At 38.2% G+C, this 23478-nt stretch overlaps 1 protein-coding gene across 1 annotated transcript in view; it reads left to right on the forward strand.

Moving 5' to 3' along the window:
• Nucleotides 1-8290: 8290 nt before the first annotated feature.
• The window catches only part of LOC102853315 (ovostatin-like), a 112699-nt gene continuing 97511 nt past the window's right edge, over nucleotides 8291-23478 (forward strand). The window contains exons 1-3 of the mRNA XM_006901757.1: nucleotides 8291-8343; nucleotides 9404-9587; nucleotides 10590-10746. Coding sequence (XP_006901819.1) covers nucleotides 8291-8343; nucleotides 9404-9587; nucleotides 10590-10746 — 394 coding nt within the window. The remainder of the gene's footprint in view (nucleotides 8344-9403; nucleotides 9588-10589; nucleotides 10747-23478) is intronic.

A 23478-nucleotide genomic window follows, 5' to 3' on the forward strand; every position in this document is an offset into this window, starting at 1 on the left:
GCGGTTGGCGCAGGATAGAGCAGGGTTTAGAGCTGTTGTGCATAGGGTCGCTATGAGTCGGAAACGACTCGATGGCACATAACAACAACAACATGGTTAGCACACTACTGGATGTGTCTTTAGATAGCCCTGTCCTGGTGGTATTTTCAAGAACCACTAACCTTGCCTGGTACAGTCTGGGGGTTGTAAATTGGCATGGAAATTTAAAGCAGATTCTTGTTGGTGCATAGCACAAATTAGTTATATATGGGGATGGTAGGTTTTTGTTTGTTTGTTTTTTTCACCTTCACTTGTCTTATGCTATGCTTCCTATTTCATTTTTGTTTTTTGGAAACACTGTTTATTTGTGTTCTTTCTTCTCCAAATAAACTTGACAATTTCCTATTTTATCTCCTTTTTAAAAATACATTTGGTATCTGGGTTAAAATTGCATTGAACATGTAGACTTCTTTTGGTAGGATTGTGATTTTCACAATATTAAGTCTTCCAATCCAGAGCAGGGCTTCCATTCATTTAGGTCTTTTGTTGTGTCTCACAGACACATTCTGTAGTTTTCTTGGCACATATCTTTTGTATCTCTAGTTAGGTTCACCCAAGGTATCTCAATTTGTAGTTGGCTATTATAAATGGTATTGCTTTCTTAGTTTCCTTCTCTGAGTTCTTTTTATTTCTGTCGAGGACTCCTGCTGAGTTTTCAATATTGATCTTATATCCCGTCACCCTATTAAATTGGTTCACTACCTCTAACAATTATTTTGGTTAGTCATTGGGTTTTTCTAACTTACAAGTTTTTAAGACTTCTAGATACTTCTTATTTAGAATATAAACTTTATAGACTTTTGTGCCAACTCACTAAGATGTCCCCAAAGGACTATTGCCTAAAGCTTCAAACCTAGTAAAACTGTCCTTCAGGGTGGTTATGTTTACAGTATTTGTGACTTTGCTTTCTCTGTACATTATTATATATGTAGAAGGCACACAAATATGTGTGTGTATGTATATAAATATAGAAATGTTGTTCTTATGTGCCATCAAGTTGACTCAGACTTATAGCGACCCTATGTACAGCAGCTCTGAACCCTGCTCTATTTGAGCCAATTTCATTGTCTCTGACACACCTACCTATTATCCTAGTCACTGAGTCAATCCATCTCATCCAAGGTCTTCCTCTCTTGTGCTGTCCCTCTACCCTTCCAAGTGAGATGTCCTTCTTCAAGGACTGCTGGTCACTTTTGGAAACATGCCCAAAGTATGTCAAATGAAGCTTCAAAATCCTTGCCTCCAAGAAGCATCCTGATTTCAACCTCTCCAGGACAGAACTGTTTGTTCTCTTGGCAGTCCATAGTATATTTAATACTCTTCTTCAGCACCACAACTCAAAAGCATTGATTCTTCTATCATCCTTAGTTATTGGCCAGCTCTTCGATGCTTAAGAAATAATTGCAAAGACCATGGCCTGGATTAGGTTCACCTAGGTCTCTAGACTGACATCATTGATCTTTAGTAAACTCTGGAGAGGTCCCTAACAGCAGACTTTACCAGTGCAAGTTGTATTTTGACGTCCTGCTGCTGGAATCAAGAGTGTTGATTGTGGAGCAAAGTAAGCTAAAGCTGTTAACAATCTCAATCTCTTCACTATCTAACATAATGCTGCCATTTGACTCAGTTGTAAGAAGATACACCTATTGTAAAAAAACAAAACAAAACCACACCCAAACAAAAACTTTATTACTGTCCAGCCAAGTCTGGCTCTATCAAAACTTCATTGAACTTCAAGGCTATAAATCTTCAAGAAAAGAGACTTCATCTTTCTACCAAGGAATAGCTGATGTATCCTAACTTTCTGGTTGTCTAAAAGTTTTGGGGTTAATTACCCATATACTATACACTATACCAGCAGAGTTCATGTTTGCTCACATATAAACAAATGTCCTTTGGTATCCACAGGACACTGGTTCCAGGATATCTGTCAATGCCAAAATCTACAGATAATAATCTTTTACAAAGAAAGGTGTAGCATTTGAATATGTCCTATGCATACCTTCTCAGATACTTTAAGTAATCAATAATTTGAAGTAATGCCTAATACAATGTAATTATTTTGTAAATAACGAGCAAGATATGAAGGCAGCAATGCTCAAGTGCTAGAAGGAAACAAATGTGTGAAAAGACAAGTTAAAGTATGCTCTGCCTCTGTATCCCTTCATTCGTGGGACTGAGCATTGGTGCTCTATGTTCTGCAGATTGAAGGTAAGGGTGATCCCTGGTTCTACAGCCTCTTCTGAATCCAGCTTATTTAGCTATTTTGAATAATCTTCAGCAAGATTTTATTTACATATGAAATTAATATTATTGCTTGATAATTTCTTCATTATCCTGGAACACTTTATTCTGGAATGTAAACAAATATGAGTCTCTTCCAGACAGTTGGCCAAGTAGCTATCTTCCAAGTTTTTTGACATAGTGAGTTTGTCCAGGGCTGCATATGTTTATTGAAGCAGTTAATATGATATTCTATCAATTCCTGTTGTTTTATTTTTGCCAATGCCATCAGGACAGTTTAAACTTCTTCAATAATTGTCATTGGTTTTGATCATATGCTACTTCCTAAAATGGTTCAGAATCAACAATTCTTTTTGATACAATGACTCTGTAGTATTTTTTCCCCCATCTTCTTTTGATGCTTTCTGTGTCATTCAGGATTTTGTTCAAAAAAACTCTCAGTGTTGTAACTTGATGCTTGAATTTGTTCCTCATTTCTTTCAGCTTGAGATATGCCAAGCATGTTCCTCCTTTTTGGTTTTCTAACTATATCTCTTTTTTACATTTCATTACAATACTTTGTCTTGTCTTCTGAAGCTGCCTCTTGAAATCTGTTCATCTTTCTTATTTCAGCATTTCTTCCTTTTGTTTTGGCTTCTATATATTCTAGGGCAAGTTTCAAATATTCTTCTGACATAAAAAACAGAAGGTGATAATGTTATGGGAGGGAAAAAAACCTTTCACAATGTAGAAAAGGAAAAAGAGATTTTGATTTTCTGATGCATCAGAAATGGGAGCAAATGAAAATATTATGCATGAATAAACCTCACAGTTGTTCTCACTGAGGTAGTCAGCCTTGGGCAAAAGTTTGAAGAAGGTAAGAATGTTAGTCACAATAACTAATAATAAGAAAAAATAATTTAGGTAGATAAAGCAACTGGGGTGAAGGAGGAAGTAGATAATCAGAGAAAAAGAAGAAGACTTCCAACAAGAGAGAATGGCAGTTATAAACTAGTACTCAAAAAAGAGAGAGAGAGAGAGACTGCAACATTGAACTGAAAGATAGCAATGTTTGTCAGGTTGGTGTAGGACTGGGCAATATTTCATTCTGTTATACATAAGGTCTTTATGAGTCCTATTCATCTCAACAGCACCTACAACACATACAGTGGAAACATGTGTTCAAAGTACAACAAACAAAGCAATGCGACTACTATGAGATCAATGGGAACATTGAGTAGTAAATAAAGAGATAGGAATGGTAACAAGCAGCCACGTCCCATGAAAGCTTGAAGACCATGTTAGAGCATTAATTTTAACTATGTGAAACTGGGAACCATTTCAGGATCTTGGGCAGAGCAGTGGCCTAACCTGTTGTGCATACCCAATTTGGTATCTCAGCAAGTTGTAGAGCATCAAGGAGTTTCAGTGCAAGGAGAGAAGGGTTTTTTGAACTATTTAGATGTGGGATGTAGGAAGTAGGCAGACAGTGAAGAAGAGGACTGGGATCTCCACTTCTTCATTTGGTAGATAAGCAGATGGCTCCTGTTATGATATGACTAAAGTTACTTATAAGACATTGAATCTGTCCACTCAGTCACTGCGATACAGATGCAAGAAGTGTTCTTGCAAAAAAAAAAAAAAAGAAGCGTTCTTGCCAGTTGCTAGGTTGGGCTCTGTATGTACCAAGGTATCAAAGTGGGAGTACAAGAGTCAGCAGTCACTGAGTAGGTGGCAAAGGAATTCATACCAATGGCTGCTGAGTGTTTCCATTAACTAGATGTGCCTGCACTAATTCTTTCATTTTGGAGTCACCAGGGGTACTAGGGCCATAGTTTGTCCTTCTACATCTTTTCCCTTTGCTCAAAATGTGCACTACCTATCTTCTCTAAATCTCTGATGGCTCAGTCTGTTTCATTTGCTCTAAAGGCACTCCCTTATGCTTTCTTGAGCTGAACTATTCCACTCCCATGCTTCCCTATTTTAGGATTGCCACCTCCCTGGCTACCTACTATTCTTTTCAGGACTGTTTGTACAGAATCTGTGCCATAAACTATGCATGCACTTATTTGTGATTGCTTTCATGAGTTATTACTCTGACTGTCCACCTTTCCCAATGTGATGTCTTTTTTCAAGCACTAGTCCCTCCTGACAATATGCCCAAAATATATGAGATGAAGTTTCACCATCCTTGCTTCTAAAAAGCATTCTGATTGTACTTCCTCTATTCTATAAGAGAAACAAAACTATTGAATATCATCCAACATTCATCAGTTAGATATCTTCACAAATGTACTTTTTACATTTATAGTTATGATGCTAATAAAAGTAAAAAGTGGGTAAACTTTCTCTTTATTCCTGACTGTGTGAAAAGAACTGACGCAAATGCAATTTCAATTGAGACGTGGATCCAAGGCTCATTCTCCCGCTTTTCCTTGTCACCAGACACTTTCATGGCAAGCATTCTCTCTCTGAATCATAAGCGTCCAGAGTTCTGGTTTCCCCCCACTGTGCTGGCATGCATCAATATGTCCCAGGCCACCTGAGACCATGTCTTCAGGGAGCAGCTGTAGACTCAGGAAACTGCACAACTTCTTGCACTTTTGACTGTTTGGCTTCTTCTCCCTCTTTCTCTCTCTTCCATCCCTTCTTCTATTATTTTTCTTCTTTGTAGTTCCCTGGGTCTAGCTCACAACCTAGAAGAACTGTATCTTTATCAGTTGCCTGTACAGACTTAATCCCCCTGCCACAAAGTGCTGAGTCTACACAAATCTACTTTATACTGTCAGTCCCTGCTGATTCCTTGCCCTAGTCGTTTTGTTGATTCTCTGTAAAACTCATAAAACCCATGGAGATCATTGCCTTTAATTACAATTACCCACTTATTTTGACTAGAAAAGATACAATAAGCATAGATTTCTCATGCATGATCTTGGAGAGTTCTAATCTAGTAGCTTTCATTCATCCCCTGACATGGTGCTCTTTTTCATGTGTAGATGTTCTCACTGATTCAATCAGTTCTAGAGAAAGTGTTCCAAATCCCCAAGCCTCCTAATCATGGAGACCTCAATAAATATGCATGCACGTAAGCTTCAATGCACTGTTGTGATGAATGCATTAAATGAGGGTGCACGATTGCACGTCTCCCTTCTCGCTTCTTGGAGTTAGTTTACTAGGTGTGGGGGAGTCTGTATAGTCCCGACTTTCACAGTTTATATTCTAATTGTTTGGTTATTTTAAGACTCTGTAGTCAAAGAGCATATTTAAAAAGTCAAAATACATCATCAAAATTCCCAATGACAGTAGCTTGACTTGTGCACTAGGAGCCTGGAATTCAATCTCTGAGGAAAGGTTTGTATATTGGTGGATTACTGGAGATGAAGAACTATGGGATATGAGGAAATCAGTATTATATGTGAAAGGAGTATAATTGTGATGAAGTTCCATTGAAGGCCTCAGGATACCTTACAGGTTGTTCTGAGTATTTCTACCACCTCAGCACCTGCCACTAGATACCTTGCCTGATTTTCAGTTACTAAGAGGCATTCCCAGAGGGAGTTCTGATGGCATGTTGTGAGTTGCATACTGTTGTGTCAGAACTAACCCATAGCTGACCCGCCAGTGGGTTCTCAGAATAAGTCACTTGGAAGAAGATTGGCCATTTTTCTCCCATAGAGCAGCTGGTAGACTTGAACTGCGTGCCTTTGGGTCAAAAGCACAACTCCTTACAACCAAACCACTAGAGCCTCTCTATGATAGTGGTTCTCAACTTGGAATTATTTTACCTTGTTGTATATTAGTCAGTGACTGCACGTTTTATAAAATTTATAAAACAGAAATTATAATCCAATATTTATTTTGGAGAACAGAATATATTATTTCAGTAAGACTGGAAACAAATTTTTTTCTCTTCTCTTTGTATTTTTCAAATGCAATTTTGCTGTTAGCCAAAAAGTCACACTTCTCTAGTGGTTCAAATCCCCAGTCATTGTGAGGGAGAAAGATGAGTGATTTCTTTTCCCCAAAGAAGGTTAAGCTATAAATTGAATCTACTTGACAGTAATTGAGAAGAGGTGGAATCGCCTATATATTCTTTCTTTCCAGTGGTTTTTCAGAGGCACTAAATCTCACAGGAGGAGATCGCCTTTCTCCAACGGAGTATCTGGTGAATTCCAGTCATGTGCCTTAGGGGTTGAAATGCAGCTTTCTACTTGAGTTAGGTGTCAATCTACTTAACATATTGCTAAATTAAGGAGTGACCTGATGTACAATAGCCTTGAAACCAGCTCTACCTTGTGCCAACTTTACTGTCTCTGACACTTCTTTACCACAGTCACTGAATCAATCCATCTCATTGATGGTCTCTCTCTCTTTCTCTGTCTCTCCAGCATTCCAACCATGATGTTCTTCTCCAAGGACTGCTCCCTCCTTGCAACATGTCCAATGTGTGTCAGACAAAGCTTCAGAATCCTTGCCTCCAAGGAGCAGCCTGGCTCCCCCTCTCCAGGACTAACTTATTTGTTCTCCTAGTAGTCCATGGTATATTCAACACTTTTCTCCAGCACCACAGCTCAAAGGCATTAATTCTCCTTCTATCATCTCTAGTCATTTTCAAACTTTCTGATGCATAGTTAGTAATTACGAAGACCATGGCCTAGATCAGGAACACCTTAGTCTTCAGACTAACATTGTTACTCTTCAGTACTCTAAAGAGGTCCCTGACAGCAGACTTTCCCAATGTAATTCATCTTTTTATTTCCTGGATGCTGTTACCAAGACTTTTGATTGTGGAGCCAAGCAAACTGAAGCTGTTAATAATCTCAATCTCTTCACTATCATGATGCTGCCAATCAGCCCAGTGGTGAAAATCTTTGTTTACTTGATGTTGAGCTTCAATTCATATTGAAGACTATAGTCCTTGACCTTCTGCAGCAAGAGCTTGGGGTCTTCCTCGGTGTCAGCAGGGAAGGTTGTGTCATCTACATAACACAGGTTGTCGATGAGTCTTCCTGAAGTCCTGATGATCTGTTCCACATATAGATTGTAAAAGTATGGAGATAGAACACATCCTTGGTGTGCACCCTTTCTGATTCTGAACCATTTAGTGTTTCCTTGCTCTATTCTGATGACTGTCTCATGGTTCTAAGTACAGGTTTCACATAACACAAATGTTCTGGGATTCCCATTCTTCTCAGAGTCAACCACAGTTTGTTGTGATTCACACAGTCAAATGCCTTTGCATAGTCAATGAAACACAGATAGACATTCCTCTGGTACTCTTTGCTTTCAGCCAAGATTCATCTAACATTAGCTATAATACCCTTAGTACCATGACCTCTTCTAAACCCAGACTGCACATCTGGCAGTTCTCTTTTGATGTGTTGTTCCAGTTGTAGAGGTGCTAGAATATTCTATAAATTTTAGATATGAGTCCCTTATCAGATATATCATTAACAAACAGGATTTTTTCTGAGTCTGTGGCTTTCCTTTTTAACCCGTTGGAGAAGTTTTTTTATGTGTATAAGGATTTGATTCTTAGAAGGTCCTATTTATCTGTTTTGTTCTCTCCTGGTTGTAGGGTTTTCATTATGCTTTGAAGACTGTCCATACTGTGGATTAGGGCTTTGGAGTTCTTCCAATAATATCTATAATGAAATTTGTATTCTTTGATTTTACTCCTAGATCTTGGATCCATCTTGCATTGGTTTTTGTATATAGTGCCAGGTATGGGTCTTAAGTTTTTTACAGATGGTTTTAAAATTTTTCAACACTATTTATTAAAAAGGTTATTGTCTCCCTACTTAACTGATTTCATCTCCTTGTCAAAAATCCATTGAGCATAGGTAGATGAGCTGATTTCTGGGTTCTCAATTCTAGTCCATCAGTCTATGTGTCTGTCACTATACCAGTATCATGCTGTCTTGTCCACCACAGCTGTGTAATAATTTTAAATCAGGGAGTGTGATACATCCTACCTGGTTTCTCTTTTTCAGGAGTGTCTTATTTATTTGAGGTCTCTTTCTAAGGAATGGGTACTGAACTTCAAACAGATTTGCTTCTTAAACAGGAAATGATGTTAAAGTAAGATACAAATTCATTTTAAATAATTGAAACCATTAAAAGGAGATTTTAATTTTACTTGGAAAGACTCACTGGCTGATGTTGTAAATCTGGTAGGCGATGATGATGCAAGTTTTTTTTTTCAACCAAGATGATGATATTCAAGTGATATACTTAATGACAAGTAATACATGCTGGTCCTTGGGAGTGACTGAAATTCAAAGAATGTATCCAAGTAGGTTGAATGTTCTACACTTTGAGCATGACTCAGAAAGTGCCAGTGAAAGTTCTTGTATGGATATATAAAACTTCACAGGTGATAACACTTGCCAGTGAGAATGTTCCTGCTCCCAACACACTGACCTGGATTGACAGGTGCTGCATGTTCTCTTCTTCATCTGTCTGGTTCATCATGTGGATGAGAGTACTTCTGAGTGTTTTTCTCTTTCGTCTATCTTTTTCTCAAGTGTAAGTGATCACAAAGAGCTTTACTATTATACGTGGAAACCAAATATCTGGGTATAAAGAATTTATAGCTTATTTAACTTGTTGTTACAGTGATTGGACTTTAGATTATGTTATGTTTCATAATATGCTCCAAAATATTTTTATTCTTAAAAAAGCCAAACTTAAATGCTACCTTCATCTCAGCCCAGCAGATATCTAGATTGATAGTTGAGTTGTAATAATGTTATACTTAATGCTGAGGAAGAGATATCAACTTGACAGTGGGGAAGGATGCGGAAAAAAACTAACAGAGAAACATAAAATAGAACGTGCAGCTTCAATTCAAGGGCAAAGCTTTATGTGAGGACACTGATGATACCTGATCTAGAAATCATGGCTTAAGTGAATTAATACTTTGTAATTGAGATTGTTCCCCCTTTTCAAAATTCAATTTAAAGGCAAACCTCTTTTTGTTTCATACAGGTTATATCCCAGACTTTGACTTCTGCTGTATTTTTAAGTTTTTAAAATGCTTTTTCCTTTAAAAATGTAAGGGGGAAAATTGCTAAATAAGCCAACATTTCTTTAGCAAGCATTTTCACTTTTTATGTTCTATCAAACTTCATTTTTGTAGGCAGTATGTCCTGTTGGTCCCTTCTGTTATGCAAGAAGTCTCTTTGGACAAAGTATGTGCCCAGCTTTTTAATCTTACTGAAACTGTTCTTTTGACTGTCTCTATCAACTATGCTGAGGACCAGACCAAAATACTTGAAGAGCCTGTTACAGGAGAAAATTTCTTCAAATGCATCAACTTTGTGGTAAAATATTTCATTCTGCTTTTTATAAAGAGAATATTGTATATTCTTGACTTTCTAGGGACCAAGATTGGACTATTGTTTGCTATGTGTTAACTTGTTTTATTCATTTTCAAAAGGACCATGTACCCAGCAGTTTGTGATTAAGTATATATAGTCTTTTGGAGTCATCATAGGATGAACCATTTGATTCTATGACAGAAATTTGTTGAAAGGAGTTAGGTGTATAAAAAAAGACACCTAATAGTTTCAGCTTGCTCGACTCTACAATCAACGCTTTTGGCACCAGTAGTCAGGAAATCAAAAGGTGAATTGCATTAGGTATATCTGCTGTCAGGGACCTCTTCAGAGTGCTAAAAAGCAAAGATGTCAGTCTAGAGACTAAGGTGCAAACTGATCAAGGCCATGGTCTTCACAGTTAGTTGCTGTGCATCAGAGAGTTGGATAATGACTAAGGAGAATAGAAGAATTGATGCCTTTGAGTTATGGTGCTGGAAAAGAGTCTTGAACATACACCATGGACTTTCAACAAAACAAGTCTGTCTTGGAGAGGGTGAAACCATATTTCTTTTTGAAGGCTAAGATTTTGAAGCTCTATCTCACATACTTTGGGCTTGTGGCCAGTAGGAACCAATCCTTGGGAAAGGATCATCCTTAGAAGGGTGGAAGGACAGCACAATAGAGGAAGACTCTGGATAAGATGGATTGATATAGTAATTAGGGCAATGAGGGTAGGTCTATCAGAGTCAGTGGAACTGGCTTAGGATAGGACAGGCTTGACCACATATAACAACATCAACAACATTCACAAAAGGAAAAGTTTAAGAAAAGGGAAAGATATTTGGTTAAAAAGAATAATAAAGTAACGAATAAAGGGAAACAGGTTTGTTATTCCAGAAACAAAGATAATAACATTGAAACCTTCAGCAAAGTTAGCATACAGTTAATAGTAAGGCTTTCTTGACAAAAAAGTAGCCTCTCAAAGCATTTCAATGTGTTCCATAGGTTCCTAAGGCCAGAGCTGACCCACTGGCTTTCATTACATTCTCTGCTAAAGGAACTACCCTTGATATGCAAGAGAGAAGATCTGTGGCGATCCAGCCCAATGAAAATGCAATCATTGTACAGACAGATAGACAGATTTACAAACCTGGACAGATGGGTAAGTATACCTAAACTACATAACCCTCAGCTGGTATCATTTATTGTCCTGGAGAAGATGAAACCAAGTTGCTCCTTGGAGGCAAAGACTTTTAAGCTCTCTATCACTTGACCAATTCTTAGAGAAGAATATCATGCTTGGAAGGGTGGATAGTCAGTGTAGGAAAGGAAGGCTGGATAAGATGGATTGACACAGTGACTGTAGCAATGGGGTCAAGCATATCAGAGATGGTGAAGTTGGCTCCCGATAGTGCAAGCGTCAGAGCTGTTGTTATGAGTGTCAGAGCTGTTGTTATGAGTCTTAGCATATTAACTCAATAGAATACAGCAACAATAATTTAAAGAACATTTAAACAAATGAAATACAGTACAAGTTTAGCCATTTAAATTTAGAAATAAGACCAAATATTCAGATTACACAGTCTCAAGCCCAGAGATTAAATTTCATTGTCTGAGGAATAGGAAACTTTGAAAAATAGTATTTGTAAATAACTCCCAGGTAAGTGAGTTTATTGCTATTTACTAAGTTTTAGTTCATGAATGTATATGAGCTTATAGTTGAATTAGAGGTAAAAGTGTGAAAAAGGTATCAAGATATTAAGAGATAACTCCAAGTGATTAGAGAATGTCTTGTGAGGGAATAACCAGCAGGTATGGCAATGAAGGAAGGAGAAAAGCCTTATCTCATTTACTGGGCTGGGAGGTAAGGGATGAGTTTAAGTTACTATAGTCAAAAGAAAGGCATTCTTGAACAAAGCTGTAGAATTAATTTAAAATCTATGTCTTAAGGTGTTTGACTGTGTGGATCCCAACAAACTATGGCTAACTCTGAGAAGAATGGGAATCCCAGAACACTTGACTATGCTAATGTGAAACCTATACTTGGACCAGGAGGCAGTCATCAGAACAGAGGAAGGAAACATTGCATGGTTCATTATTGGGAAGGGTGTACAGCAGGGATGTGTCCTATCTCCATACCTTTTCAATCTATATGCAGAACAGATTATCCGGGAGACTGGGCTGTGTGAGGAGAAGTGTGGCATGAGGACTGGAGGTAGATTCATCAACAATCTGCATTATGCAGATAACACAACCCTTCTTGATGAAACTGAGGAGGACCTGAAGCACTTGCTGCAGAGGGTCAAGGACATCAATATGGATTGAGGTTCAATATCAAGAAGACAAAGATTCTTACCACTGGGTCAATTGGCAGCATCAGGATGAATGGTGAAAAGATTGAGATTGTTCACAGCTTTAGTTTGCTTGTCTCCACAGTCAACACTCTTGGCACCAGCAGCCAAGAAATTAAAAGAGATATTGCAGTGGGAATCTGCTGTTAGGGACCTCTCCAAAGTACTGAAGAACAATGGTGTTACTCTGGAGGCGAAGGTGTGCCTGAGATAAGCCATGGTCTTTGCAATCATTTGTTATGTGTCAGAGAGCTGGACAATGACTAGGTAGGATAGAAGGAGAATTGATGCCTTTGAGCTGTGGTGTTGCAGAAGAGTACTGAATACACCATATACTGCTAAGGAAATGAACAGGTTCATCCTTGAGAAGGTTAAACTAGGCTGCTCCTTGGAGGCAAGGATTCTGAAGCTTCATCTGACATACTTTGGACGTATTGCAAGGCGAGACCAGTCCTTGGACAGGGATGTCATGCTTGGGAGGGTCAGGGCAGGAGAGGAAGAGCCTCTATGAGGTGAATTGATTCAGTGACTGGGGTAATCAAGATAGATATGTTGGAGACACTGATATTGCCCTAGGACAGAGCAGGGTTAAGGGTTGTTGTACATAGGGTCACTATGATTTGTAGGTGACTCAATAGCACATAACAACAACAACATGCCTTAAAATGAGAAATGGTTATTTGGAGCAAAGAAATACATGAAAGGTAGAAAAGCAAATTAAAATGAATACGATAGTCAAGTAGAACCTGATTATGGAGATGATGAACATTTTTATGAAATTCAATAACATCTACCAGGAGTCACTTTAGACTTAGGGAATTATACCAGGGTGAAAGCAGTCTGAGGAAAATTATATGGAAATCAGAGTGTTGTTGAAAACAAGCCAGAAACCCATTAACTTGGTGGTTCTTTGCAATATTTTTGGTAAGTAGTGCAACCTGTATGCAGAACAGGTTATCCGAGAGGCTGGGATCTATGAGGAGAAGTGTGGTGTCAGGACTGGTGGAAGATCTATTAATAATCTGCGTTATGCAGATGACACAACCCTGCTTGCTGAAACTGAGGAGGACCTGAAATGCTTGCTGCAGAGGGTCAAGGACTGCAGCCTTCAGTATGGATTGATGCTCACTGTCAAGAAGACAAAGATTCTCACCACTGGACCAATTGGCAGCATCAGGATGGATGGTGAAGAGATTGAGATTGTTAACAACTTTAGTCGGCTTGGCTCCACGGTCAACACTCTTGGCACCAGTAGCCAGGAAATTAAAAAAATATATTGCGATGGGAAAGTCTGCTGTTAGTGACCTCTCCAGCGTACTGAAGAATAATGTTATCACTCTGGAGACTAAGGTGCGTCTGATAGAGGCCATGGTCTTTGCAATCACTTGTTATACATCAGAGAATTGGACAATGACTAAGGAGGATAGGAGAATTGATGCCTTTGAGCTGTGATGTTGGAGAAGAGTATTGAGGGTACCATGGACTGCCAAGAAAACAAACAGATTCATCCTGGAGAGGGTTAAACCAGTCTGCTCCTTGGAGGCAAGGATTCTGGGGCTTCATCTGACATACTTTGGACATGTTGTAAGGAGAGACCAGACCTTGGAGAGGGATATCATGCTTGGGAAGGTGGAGGGACGACGTAAGAGGGGGAAACCCACTATGAGGTGGATTGATTCAGTGACTGGGGTAATTGGGATGGGTGTGTCAGAGGCAGTGCAATTGGAACAAGATAGAGCAGGGTTTAGGGCTGTTGTACAGCGTCGCCATGAGTCTCAAGTGACTCGACGGCACATAACAACAACAACAGTGCAAAAGATTTGGACAAGTATAAACTAGTAACAACAAAAATCAAACACACTGCTGTTGATTCAAGTGCAACAAAGGAGAGCTTCCCAGGAGGTTTCTAAAGCTGTGTGTCTTTGTAGAAGAGGAAAACCTCATCTTCTTTCCGTGGTGTGGCTGTTGGTTTCACAAGTTCAACCTTTTGGTTCGCAGTCAAGCACTTTAACTACTACATCATGGGTTCGTGAAAACTATGAAGGAAATTTTGAGAGGAAAAAATTTACTCTTTCTGTACCCTTCCTAAAAGTATCTTTTGAAAAGAAGAAAATAATACTTCATTCCTCTTGAAAAAGATTGACAAGAACAATATTTTTTTTCATTCTACTTGTTGTTCTAGTCACAGATTCCTAGCAATGCATACATTTTTTTAAAAGTCTGTCTAGCTAGCATATTCAAGTTTTTAACATATACACAAAATGATATATGACTATAAATTTTACTTTTGACATATGTCATTAAAATATTCCAAACATGCAAGCATTTAAAGTTTGTTAAATGCATACTAGCAGAACTACTTTCACAGAAATACATTTATCAATTTATTTCTCTGTTTAAACTGAAAATGTTTTTCATATATACACAACATCTTCAGAGCATCTTTGGCTAACTGAGAGAATATTCAGAAGAATAACTTACCAGTGAGTGTTTCCTGGGCCATGCTTAAGGACCCTGAGTGGTATAGTACATAACAATGTTAGATTGCTAGTTGAAGGGCTCTCAATTTGAATCCATCTTCTGTTCCAAGAAAAAAAAATTACAGCCCATATGTTAATCCCGTAAAGATTTACAGCCTTAAAAATGATGGAGGGTCACTATGAGTCTGAATTTATCTGATAAAACTAAATTTTGGTTTGGACACTCATTTGCTCTTCTTCAATTTTTCTTGTGGGTTCTGAATGAGAACGTATATTTGAGAAAGATAGTGATCATTTTTAAAAAGCTATTTATCTTTTTTAGTTATAATTAAAGATGATAGAAATTATAACTATTTCCATAAATTTTTTTTCACCTAAATCCACCAGATGCTCTGTGTGAGAACGATGGGCAATCTGCTCCTGTGTGATCTGCTCCCTCTGAAAAACAGCTGGAGGGTTAGCCGTGAGTTGATTCTGACTTGATGGTACATAGAAAGCAATAAAACAATCTGACAAAGGCTTGAGAAGATACAAACAATGGTCCTCAAACATCTATGAGTAAAAATAATTCCTTCAAAATCTTGGTAAAAGTCCAAATTACTCTTAGGGTGAGCACCAAGAAACTATTTCTTTTTTAAAGAATTTTCATAGATCATTCTGATGCTGATGTTCAGCAGATATATTTTGAGCAACCTTGATTCCTGATATAAAGAAGAAAAGGAAGAAGAAGAATAAGAGGAAGAGGAGGAGGAGGAGGAGGAGAAGGGGAAAAGGGGGGAGGAGGAGGAAAAAAAGGAGGAAGAAGAGGGAAAAAAAGGAGGAGGAGGAGGAGGAAAAAGAGGCGTTTTGCACACTGACTTTCTAGATAATGCTTATTCAGTGAAGCAGGCACTGGCTAGTTAGGGATTTACTTAATTAGAGACTCTTGGGCATGAACATGCTGTGATTTCAGAACACCACAAACTGAAGGAGACGACAAAGATGTGCAATAGTTGAAGATAATGAACTGTATACACATTTCTGTCCCACACCCTTTTAATCATCTATCCCCCATCCTTTATCTTACTCTATTACTTCAGGAAAGTTATGAAAGTAGACATTCAGGCACGTAGTGTGGTACCAGAGTGGAACTGAAAGACTGGACAAGAGAACCAAGGCATGCACAGCTCATTTCTAAGTCTGGGGTCAGGATCAACAACTGCTGAACAATTCTAAACTCATGTGCTTGGAGTCGGAACACTCAGAAAGAGGAGGATTTGATACAATTGACACAGAAAAATGGTCAAGTTTACCAACATTAATCTGCAATAAGTACCAAGTCTTATATGGCAAAGAATATATATTGTTGTCGTTAAGTGTCATCGTGTCACTTGTGACTTACAGTGATCCAATGTATAATAGCTCTGAAACCTGTTCTGTCCTGAACCAACCTCATCATCTCTGACACACCCACCTCCATTACCCCAGTCACTGAATCAATCCATCTCATTGAGGGTCTCATCTTCCTCTCTTCTGCTGTCCCTCCACCCCCAAAGCATGACATCCTCCAAGGACTGGTCATGCCCAAAGTATGTCAGATAGAGCTTCAGAATCCTTGCCTCTAAGAAGCAGCCTGGTTTCATCCTCTCCAGATTGTATCTGTTTGTTCTTCTAGGAGTCCATGGTATATTCAATACTCTTCTTCAGTACCAGAACTCAAAGGTGTCATTTATCTTTCTATTATCCTTAGTCATTGTCCAGCTTTCTGATGCATAGCAAGTAATTGCAAAGACCATGGTGAATCTAATAGCTTAAACTCTCTTTCCTGATACTGAATATTCCAAGGAACAGACTAAGCTGATAATAATATTGGAAAGCTTCTAAGATACTTGCTAAGAAAACCTAGGGAAAGCAGGACTTGCTATAGTTGGTACTATTATGAAAGGCACCAAAACATAAAAACTTTATTATACTGAGTTTCTTTATTTTTTATCCCATCCACTTTCTGATGAAGGTCATAATGTGCAGAGAAAAGACATTGAAGTACATGGAAATGTAACATGGAAGGTGGATACACAATCTTGGATGACTGAGGGTTAGTCAGTTTTCAAGTTGGTAATTTTGTCTATGATATAATGCTGCCAGTATTTATGATTTACCAAGGTTCATGGTTTCTAAAAAATTTTTGAAATATTTACTATGATTTTGAGCTAAAATTTAAATCTCAACAACTGCATATATAACTACCATTTGCCTTTAAAACCTACACCTTCATCACTCCTCCTCCACCAGAGAAATTACAAAAATTTTAAATTTAATTGAAAGGGTAAAAAGTATTCAGGAAGGTATTGATGGCTAAATTATTGCATATTTAGAAATTTAATAGTCTTTAGAGAGAACCCATAGACTATCTATATAAGTATATATATTTTAAACTTGTGTATCTAAATTTATATTTGGCTTTTATCATGCATAGACATAGCCTACAGTTGCCACTAATAAATCTTTGAAGGCCACGCTTGACTTAGAGTTATCTGTATGACTGAAAACTGTGTACTTGTTTGACTAGTTTTTCTTGAGTGTTGTCATTATTTGTGCCCAAACTTGTTTAAGATTAAAAAAAAAAAAAGTCATTTTAACTCAGAGATCAGACATGAGGATAGGATAATTATTTCCCTGCTATCTTACAAACAGTAATTGCAGATCAAGGCCTAATCAAATTTGGAGTTGGCTTTATCTAGCATAATTTTAGCTTAGAAAATGTTCCTTCCATAAAAATAATTACTATCATTTACTTCATACTTCCTGAAATTCTGTTGTTTCAATACATTAGTTTAAAACATTCATCTCTTTATTATTTTAAACCTTAAATTCAAAATTTAGTTTCTTTCTTGAAAATTTATATTCACAGGTAAAATCTAAAATGAGTCTAGGAAGAATAAAAATGTTTATAAAAAGTATAAAATTGTTTTAAATTAACAAATCTCTTAAATGTTTGAAGATTGGGAATGGAAGATTGCTTCAATTTACCTACAAATCCACTTTCTCACTCCCTAGGGAAAATATTGTATCTATATTATTTAAACTGTTTATATATAATAAAATGAAATATCATTCATACAGTTTATCATTGCAAAAATATTTCTGCCCAGCATCATTAATGTGAGTTCTGCCAGCCTAGTGGATGAGGAGTTAGTTGCACTGCCAAAAAGGCAAGCGGCTCAAATCCACCAGCTGCATTAAGGGGAAAAGTTAAGCAATTTCCCATTGTGTGATTTACAATCTCTGAAAACTCTGCCGAGGGTCAGCTATGAATTACTTCCAAGTGAATGACACATAAAATGACACATGTAAAAATCTGTTCTTCAGATAAACAGTAGATAACATGGTAGGAAAAATATCTAGTAGAATCTTTATATTTAATGTGGTAGAAACAATTTATCAACAAACTTTTTGTTGAACACTGCTGTATGCTCAATAACCTACAACACGTTATAAATACAGGATGAATAAACAATAAAGAGTGCATAAGCAGGAAAGTGGTGAGATTGGCATAAAACATATTTAAAATGCAATATATTAATTGCTATCTAATGGCTTAGTCAAAATAGAGAGGAAAACAGTAATTCTTCAAGTAGTAAGAGAATTGTGTCAGTAGGAATATTTGGCAGATACTTGAGAGTTAAAAAGTATAAGTAATTGACTAATACATGAAGCCTTCAATAAAGTGAGTTTCAGCTGTGTGGAAGAATTAAAGAGAGTATTTAAACACAACCCTGAATGAAATAAAGGGAGAAGTCATAGGTGGGGGAATCACTCTGGCCAAGAAAATGTCATGTGTAAATGCTTTAAGGTAGGTCTTGACAAGTTAGAGGATTTGTCAGTTTGAGTTTTGCCTCAGTTCTGAGGAAAAGACTTAGAGAGGATATGTGAGAAATTGACTGTGTACAAATGAATAGAGTAGATTATTTGAGGCTTAATGGATCATGGTGAAATCTGTCAACTTTGAGTGTGAAAGAGAGCACTGCAGATTTTGGAGCAGAGATGTACACAATCAGGGAGCTGAAAGCAATGTGGGAAAGTAAAAAGACCTTTGTTCTAGAATAGGAAAGAGACAATTTTGAGTTAGAACAAATAATGGGGTAAAAGCAGGGAGAAATGGTTATTTTCTGGAAATATTTTAAAGATCTGCCTTGCTGTAAGTTGTATGATATAGAGGAGAAAGAAGAGCGACACCAAAGATTGTGATGTGAGTGACTGCAGTGGCATTGATTCAAGTTACTAACTAGGGAAGCGTAGAGCAAGAAGAATAGGTTTAAGGGGGGAACTCAAGAGTTTTCCTTAGGACATGCTAAATTTAAGATGTCTTCTAAACAGCTAGACAGATACAGAAAATAGAAAGTAGAGTAGTTGTTGAATGGTAAAAGTGAGCTCTGGTAACATAATCTGTAGGGAATTGTGCTGCTAATTCAGAGGCTGCGTTTCTCTGGGGGCTAAATCCCTAGTAGAAAGATGAGTAATTTTCTCTCATAGGATCAACAGCTTCAGAAACTCAGTGGAGGGTCAACTATGAGTCATTGACAACAATGAGAAAGATGGAAGGGAAGAAGAGGAACTTCGGTTATGTACTCCTTAGCATGTTGCACTGAAAATCAAAAGGCCTGGTGTCTCCAGTAGTTCAAATTCACCAGTGTCTCTGTGGGAGAAAGATGGGCAGTCTCTTCCCGATAATTTTTGCAGCCTTGGAAGGTCTCTGTGACTTGCAACAGCAGTGAGTTTCATGTTTTGAGATGAAGGTAAGAAAGGAAGGGCTAGAGACAAATTCTGGAAGTCATTAGATGAAGAGACAGAATAAGTACATCTCACTTTCATGCCCAACTATGTGGTATAATTTAAGTGGGACTCTGATGCTGGCTGCTCACAGCTGAATCATAGCTCACAATGCTGTTCAAAGACACCTGCAGCCATTGGCTTTCATTGCCCCTAGAGAGTCTTGTAATTCACTGGGACAACTCACAAAAATTAATGGGGAGTTTACATACAATGGCATATTTATTACAACCATAAATGTTTTAAATCAAGGGGAGCATAAAGTGAGGTATTGGAAGAGTGCTGCTGTGACACATCCACATCTCCAGGGACATGCAGATCTCCCAAGTGCAGATGCTCTCATCAATCAGGAAACTCAAGGAACTACCAAGTTAAAAGTCTCCATTTTACTTCACGGCATAGTCATGTTCAGGACCTTGATGAATATGTAAGATTGATTTTGCCATATTCCTGCCATACCCAAACCCATCCTGAGTTTAGTTGACCATGTAGCCTTTTCTGCTACAAGTCCTTACTCATTTGCTCAAATTCTCAAGTGTGTATAGAGATTATAGTAATAAAAACACCACTATTGACTGAAGAATAATAAGAGTTGTTTTACAAGAATCAAAAACAAAGGCCAAATTGAGTTCTCCCCACAGTCATCAATATGTTTTTGTGTGCTGTGGAGTCACAACGGACTCATAGCTGATCCTCCAACAGGTTTTCAGGGGCAGTAAATCACATGGGAGGAGTCTTCTCATCCTTCTACCACTGAGCAGCTGATTGATTTGAACCACATGCCTTTGGGATTGTAGCACAGCTTCTAGCCAGACTTTCATAGTTCCCTAATAATCCAAGAGTAAGTCACTATGTCTTTCTTCTATTTTCAGCATTTAATATTCACACTCATACATGGACTCACAAGCACTCACACACAGCCACACAGAGTGAACCTATGAGAAGTGAATTCAACAATTTTTTTCCTGGTCTCACAAGCCTTCCACCTTTGTGAGAATGTACTCTTATCACTTTGTTACCACTTCTTTAGTGGATAATACTTGACTTTTCCTTTTAAAACAGATCCCTGCCTTACACATATCTAAGCTTTCTGAGGTTTTACAATACATATATTATTCAATAAGACTTAACAAAATAAAAATGTAAATAAAATAATTGGAACAAGAGAGATTTAGTAGCCTGGAAAAATTGGGTTCAAGAAATTGAACTTTAAATAAATCTGAGGCCGCTAACGTATATGTTGACAGGTGACAAACAAGAGTTATGTTACTGAGTGGAATTTTTTTTCTTCCAAATTACAATAGCTCTGGTGACATAGACACCAGAGACATGTTTTTGTTGTTGTTATGTGCCGTTGAGTCGCTTGCAACTCATAGAGACCCTATGTACAACAGCCCTAAACTCTGCTATGTCCTGTGCCAATTGCACGGTCTCTGACACTCCCATCCTGATTATCCCAGTCACTGAATCAATTCACCTCATAGAGGGCCTTCCCCTCCTGTGCTGTCCCTCCACCCTCCCAAGCATGATGTCCTTTTCCAAGGACTGGTCTCTCCTCACAACATGTCCAAAGTATGTTAGACGGAGCCTCAGAATACTTGCCTCCAAGGAGCCACCCAGTTTAACCCTTTCCAGGACAAATCTGTTTGTTTTCCTAGCAGTCCATGGTATTCTCAATACTTTTCTCCAGCACCACAGCTCAAAGGCATCAATTCTCCTTCTATCCTCCTTGGTCATTGTCCAACTCTGATGCATAACAAGTGATTGTGAAGACCATGGCCTGTATCAGACGCACCTTAGTCTCCAGAGAGACACCATTGCTCTTCAGTACTTTGGAAAGGTCCCTAACAGCAGACTTTCCCATGGCAATGTGCCTTCTAATTTCCTGGCTGCTGGTGCCAAGACTGTTGACTACAGAGCCAAGCAAACTAAAGCTGTGTACAATCTCAATCTCTTCACCATCCATCCTGATGCTGCCAATTGGTCCAGTGGTGAGAATCTTTGTCTTCTTGACATTGAACCTCAATCCATATTGTAGGCTGCAGTCCTTGACCCTCTGCAGCAGCTGTTTCAGGTCCTCTTCAGTTTCAGCAAGCAGGGTTGTGTCATCTGCATAATGCAAATTGTTGATAAATCGCCCCCCAATCTTGACCCCACACTTCTCCTCATAGAGCCCAGCCTCCTGGATAATCTGCATATAGGTTGAAAAGGTATGGATATAGGATGCATCCCTGGTCTATGCGCTTCCCAATTTTGAACCATGCAGTGTTCCTTTGCTCTGTTCTGACAACTGCCTCCTGGTCCAAGTATAGGTTTCGCATTAGCACCATCAAGTGTTCTGGGATTCCCATTCATCTCAGAGTCAGCCACAGTTTGTTATGATCTACACAGTCAAACGCCTTTACATTATCAATGAAACACAGATAGACATTCCTCTGGTATTCTCTGCTTTCAGCTAAGATCCATCTAACATCAGCTACAATATCCCTAGTACCACGACCCCTTCTAAACCCAGCCTGGACTTCTGGTAGTTCTCTGTTGATGTGCTGTTCCAGTCGTTTTTGGATAATCTTCAGTAAAATCTTGCTTGCATGTGAAATCAGTGAGATTGTTCTATAGTTTCCACACTCTGTTGGGTCACCTTTTTTTTGGATAGGAACAAATATAGATCTCTTCCAGTCAGTTGGACAAGTGGTTGTTCTCCATATTTCTTGGCACAACTTGGTGAGCATGTCCAGGGCAGCATCTGTTAACTGAAATATTTCTATTGGTATGCCATCTAGTCCTGGAGCCTTATTTTTTCCCATTTCCTTCAAAGCAGCCTGAACTTCTTTCATCACCATAGGCTCTTGCTCTTACGTTGTTTCATGAAATTCTTCTGTGTGTGCCGATTCCTTTCAATATAGTGACTCAGTATAGCCTAGTGGCAAGAAGCTGCACTGCAATCCCAGAGGCATGCGGTTCAAATCCATCAGATGTTCTGCTGGAGAAGGAGGAATAATCTCCTCTTGTACCAGTCAGATCTGATTTGACAGTACACGCAAGAGACATAGATTTACATTTTTTTCTTCAAAAAGAAAATAAATGTATTCTATTAAATATGAATATGCCAAAGTTTCCCACAAAGGCTTAGGTAGTAGAAAGGAAGACCATCAGCAAACTAAAATTCTGAATATAATGCAAGTGGAACCACTACAAAAAATTGGTGAGATAGTATCATCAAGAATACAAAAAATTCTGAAAACTAATAGCTGTAAAATAAATTTCTCTTTTGAATTGAAGTACAAGGAGGGAAATGTTTATTTGGGCCTACAGATTTGGAATGAATTAGCTTAGTCCTCTTTTAGAACCATGTGAAAGATGAGAGGTAGCTATTGTCAAGAACTAGGTGAAAAGAGATACCGTGGGGGAGGGGAAAAAGGATGGAGACAGTGTTCTATCTATAAGAAAAATAGGAACTTAGGGAAATAGTACCAAAACGAATAATTTTTACTAATGGCACAATGTCAAGACTTTGGTAAAGGAATCAAGCTAAGAATTCACAGTGGAGTACAACATAGATAGTAAAATAATAAGTGGAGGGGAAAAATAGATCACTTTGGAGGTTTAAAGTATATTTTTTATTGCTGGATGCAATTATTGAGTCAGCTATGATTCCCAGTGATCCTGTGAACAACAGGTTGAAACCTTGTCCTATCCTGCACCATTCTCATGCTCTTTGCCGTATTCAAACCCGTTGTTATAGTCACTGTGTTAATTTATACATTGGGGTTGTCCTCTCTCGGATACAACCTCTACCTCTCCCAGTAGATGTCTTTTTTTTTTTTTGGTTTACATTAGAAAACTAGGGAGAAGAACGAACTGTTGATGACAGACAGAAAAGGCGACGATTAAGTATGCACAAAATCTGATTTTGCATTAAAATAATTTTAAATGAAAATTTTAAGTGCATTAAAATTACATTGTCTGACTTCTTTTTTGCATCTTAAATAATTATTTGGCCTAATTATTTATATTATTATTGTTGTTGTTGTTACGTGCCATCGAGTCACTTGCGACTCATAGCTACCAAATGCTGTTCTGTCCTGTGCCAACCTAGCCATCTCAAACGCACTTATTCCCAGAGCTCCAGTCACAGAATCGATCCATCTCACCATAGGTCTTCCTCTCCTTCACTTCCCCTCCACTCTGCCAAACATGATGTCCCTCTCCAAGGACCAGTCCCTCCTTGCAACATGCCCAAAATATGTCAGA

Source organism: Elephantulus edwardii, unplaced genomic scaffold, assembly GCF_000299155.1.
Source record: "Elephantulus edwardii isolate Elephantulus edwardi_28Jun2011 unplaced genomic scaffold, EleEdw1.0 scaffold00342, whole genome shotgun sequence".
NCBI lineage: Eukaryota > Metazoa > Chordata > Mammalia > Macroscelidea > Macroscelididae > Elephantulus > Elephantulus edwardii.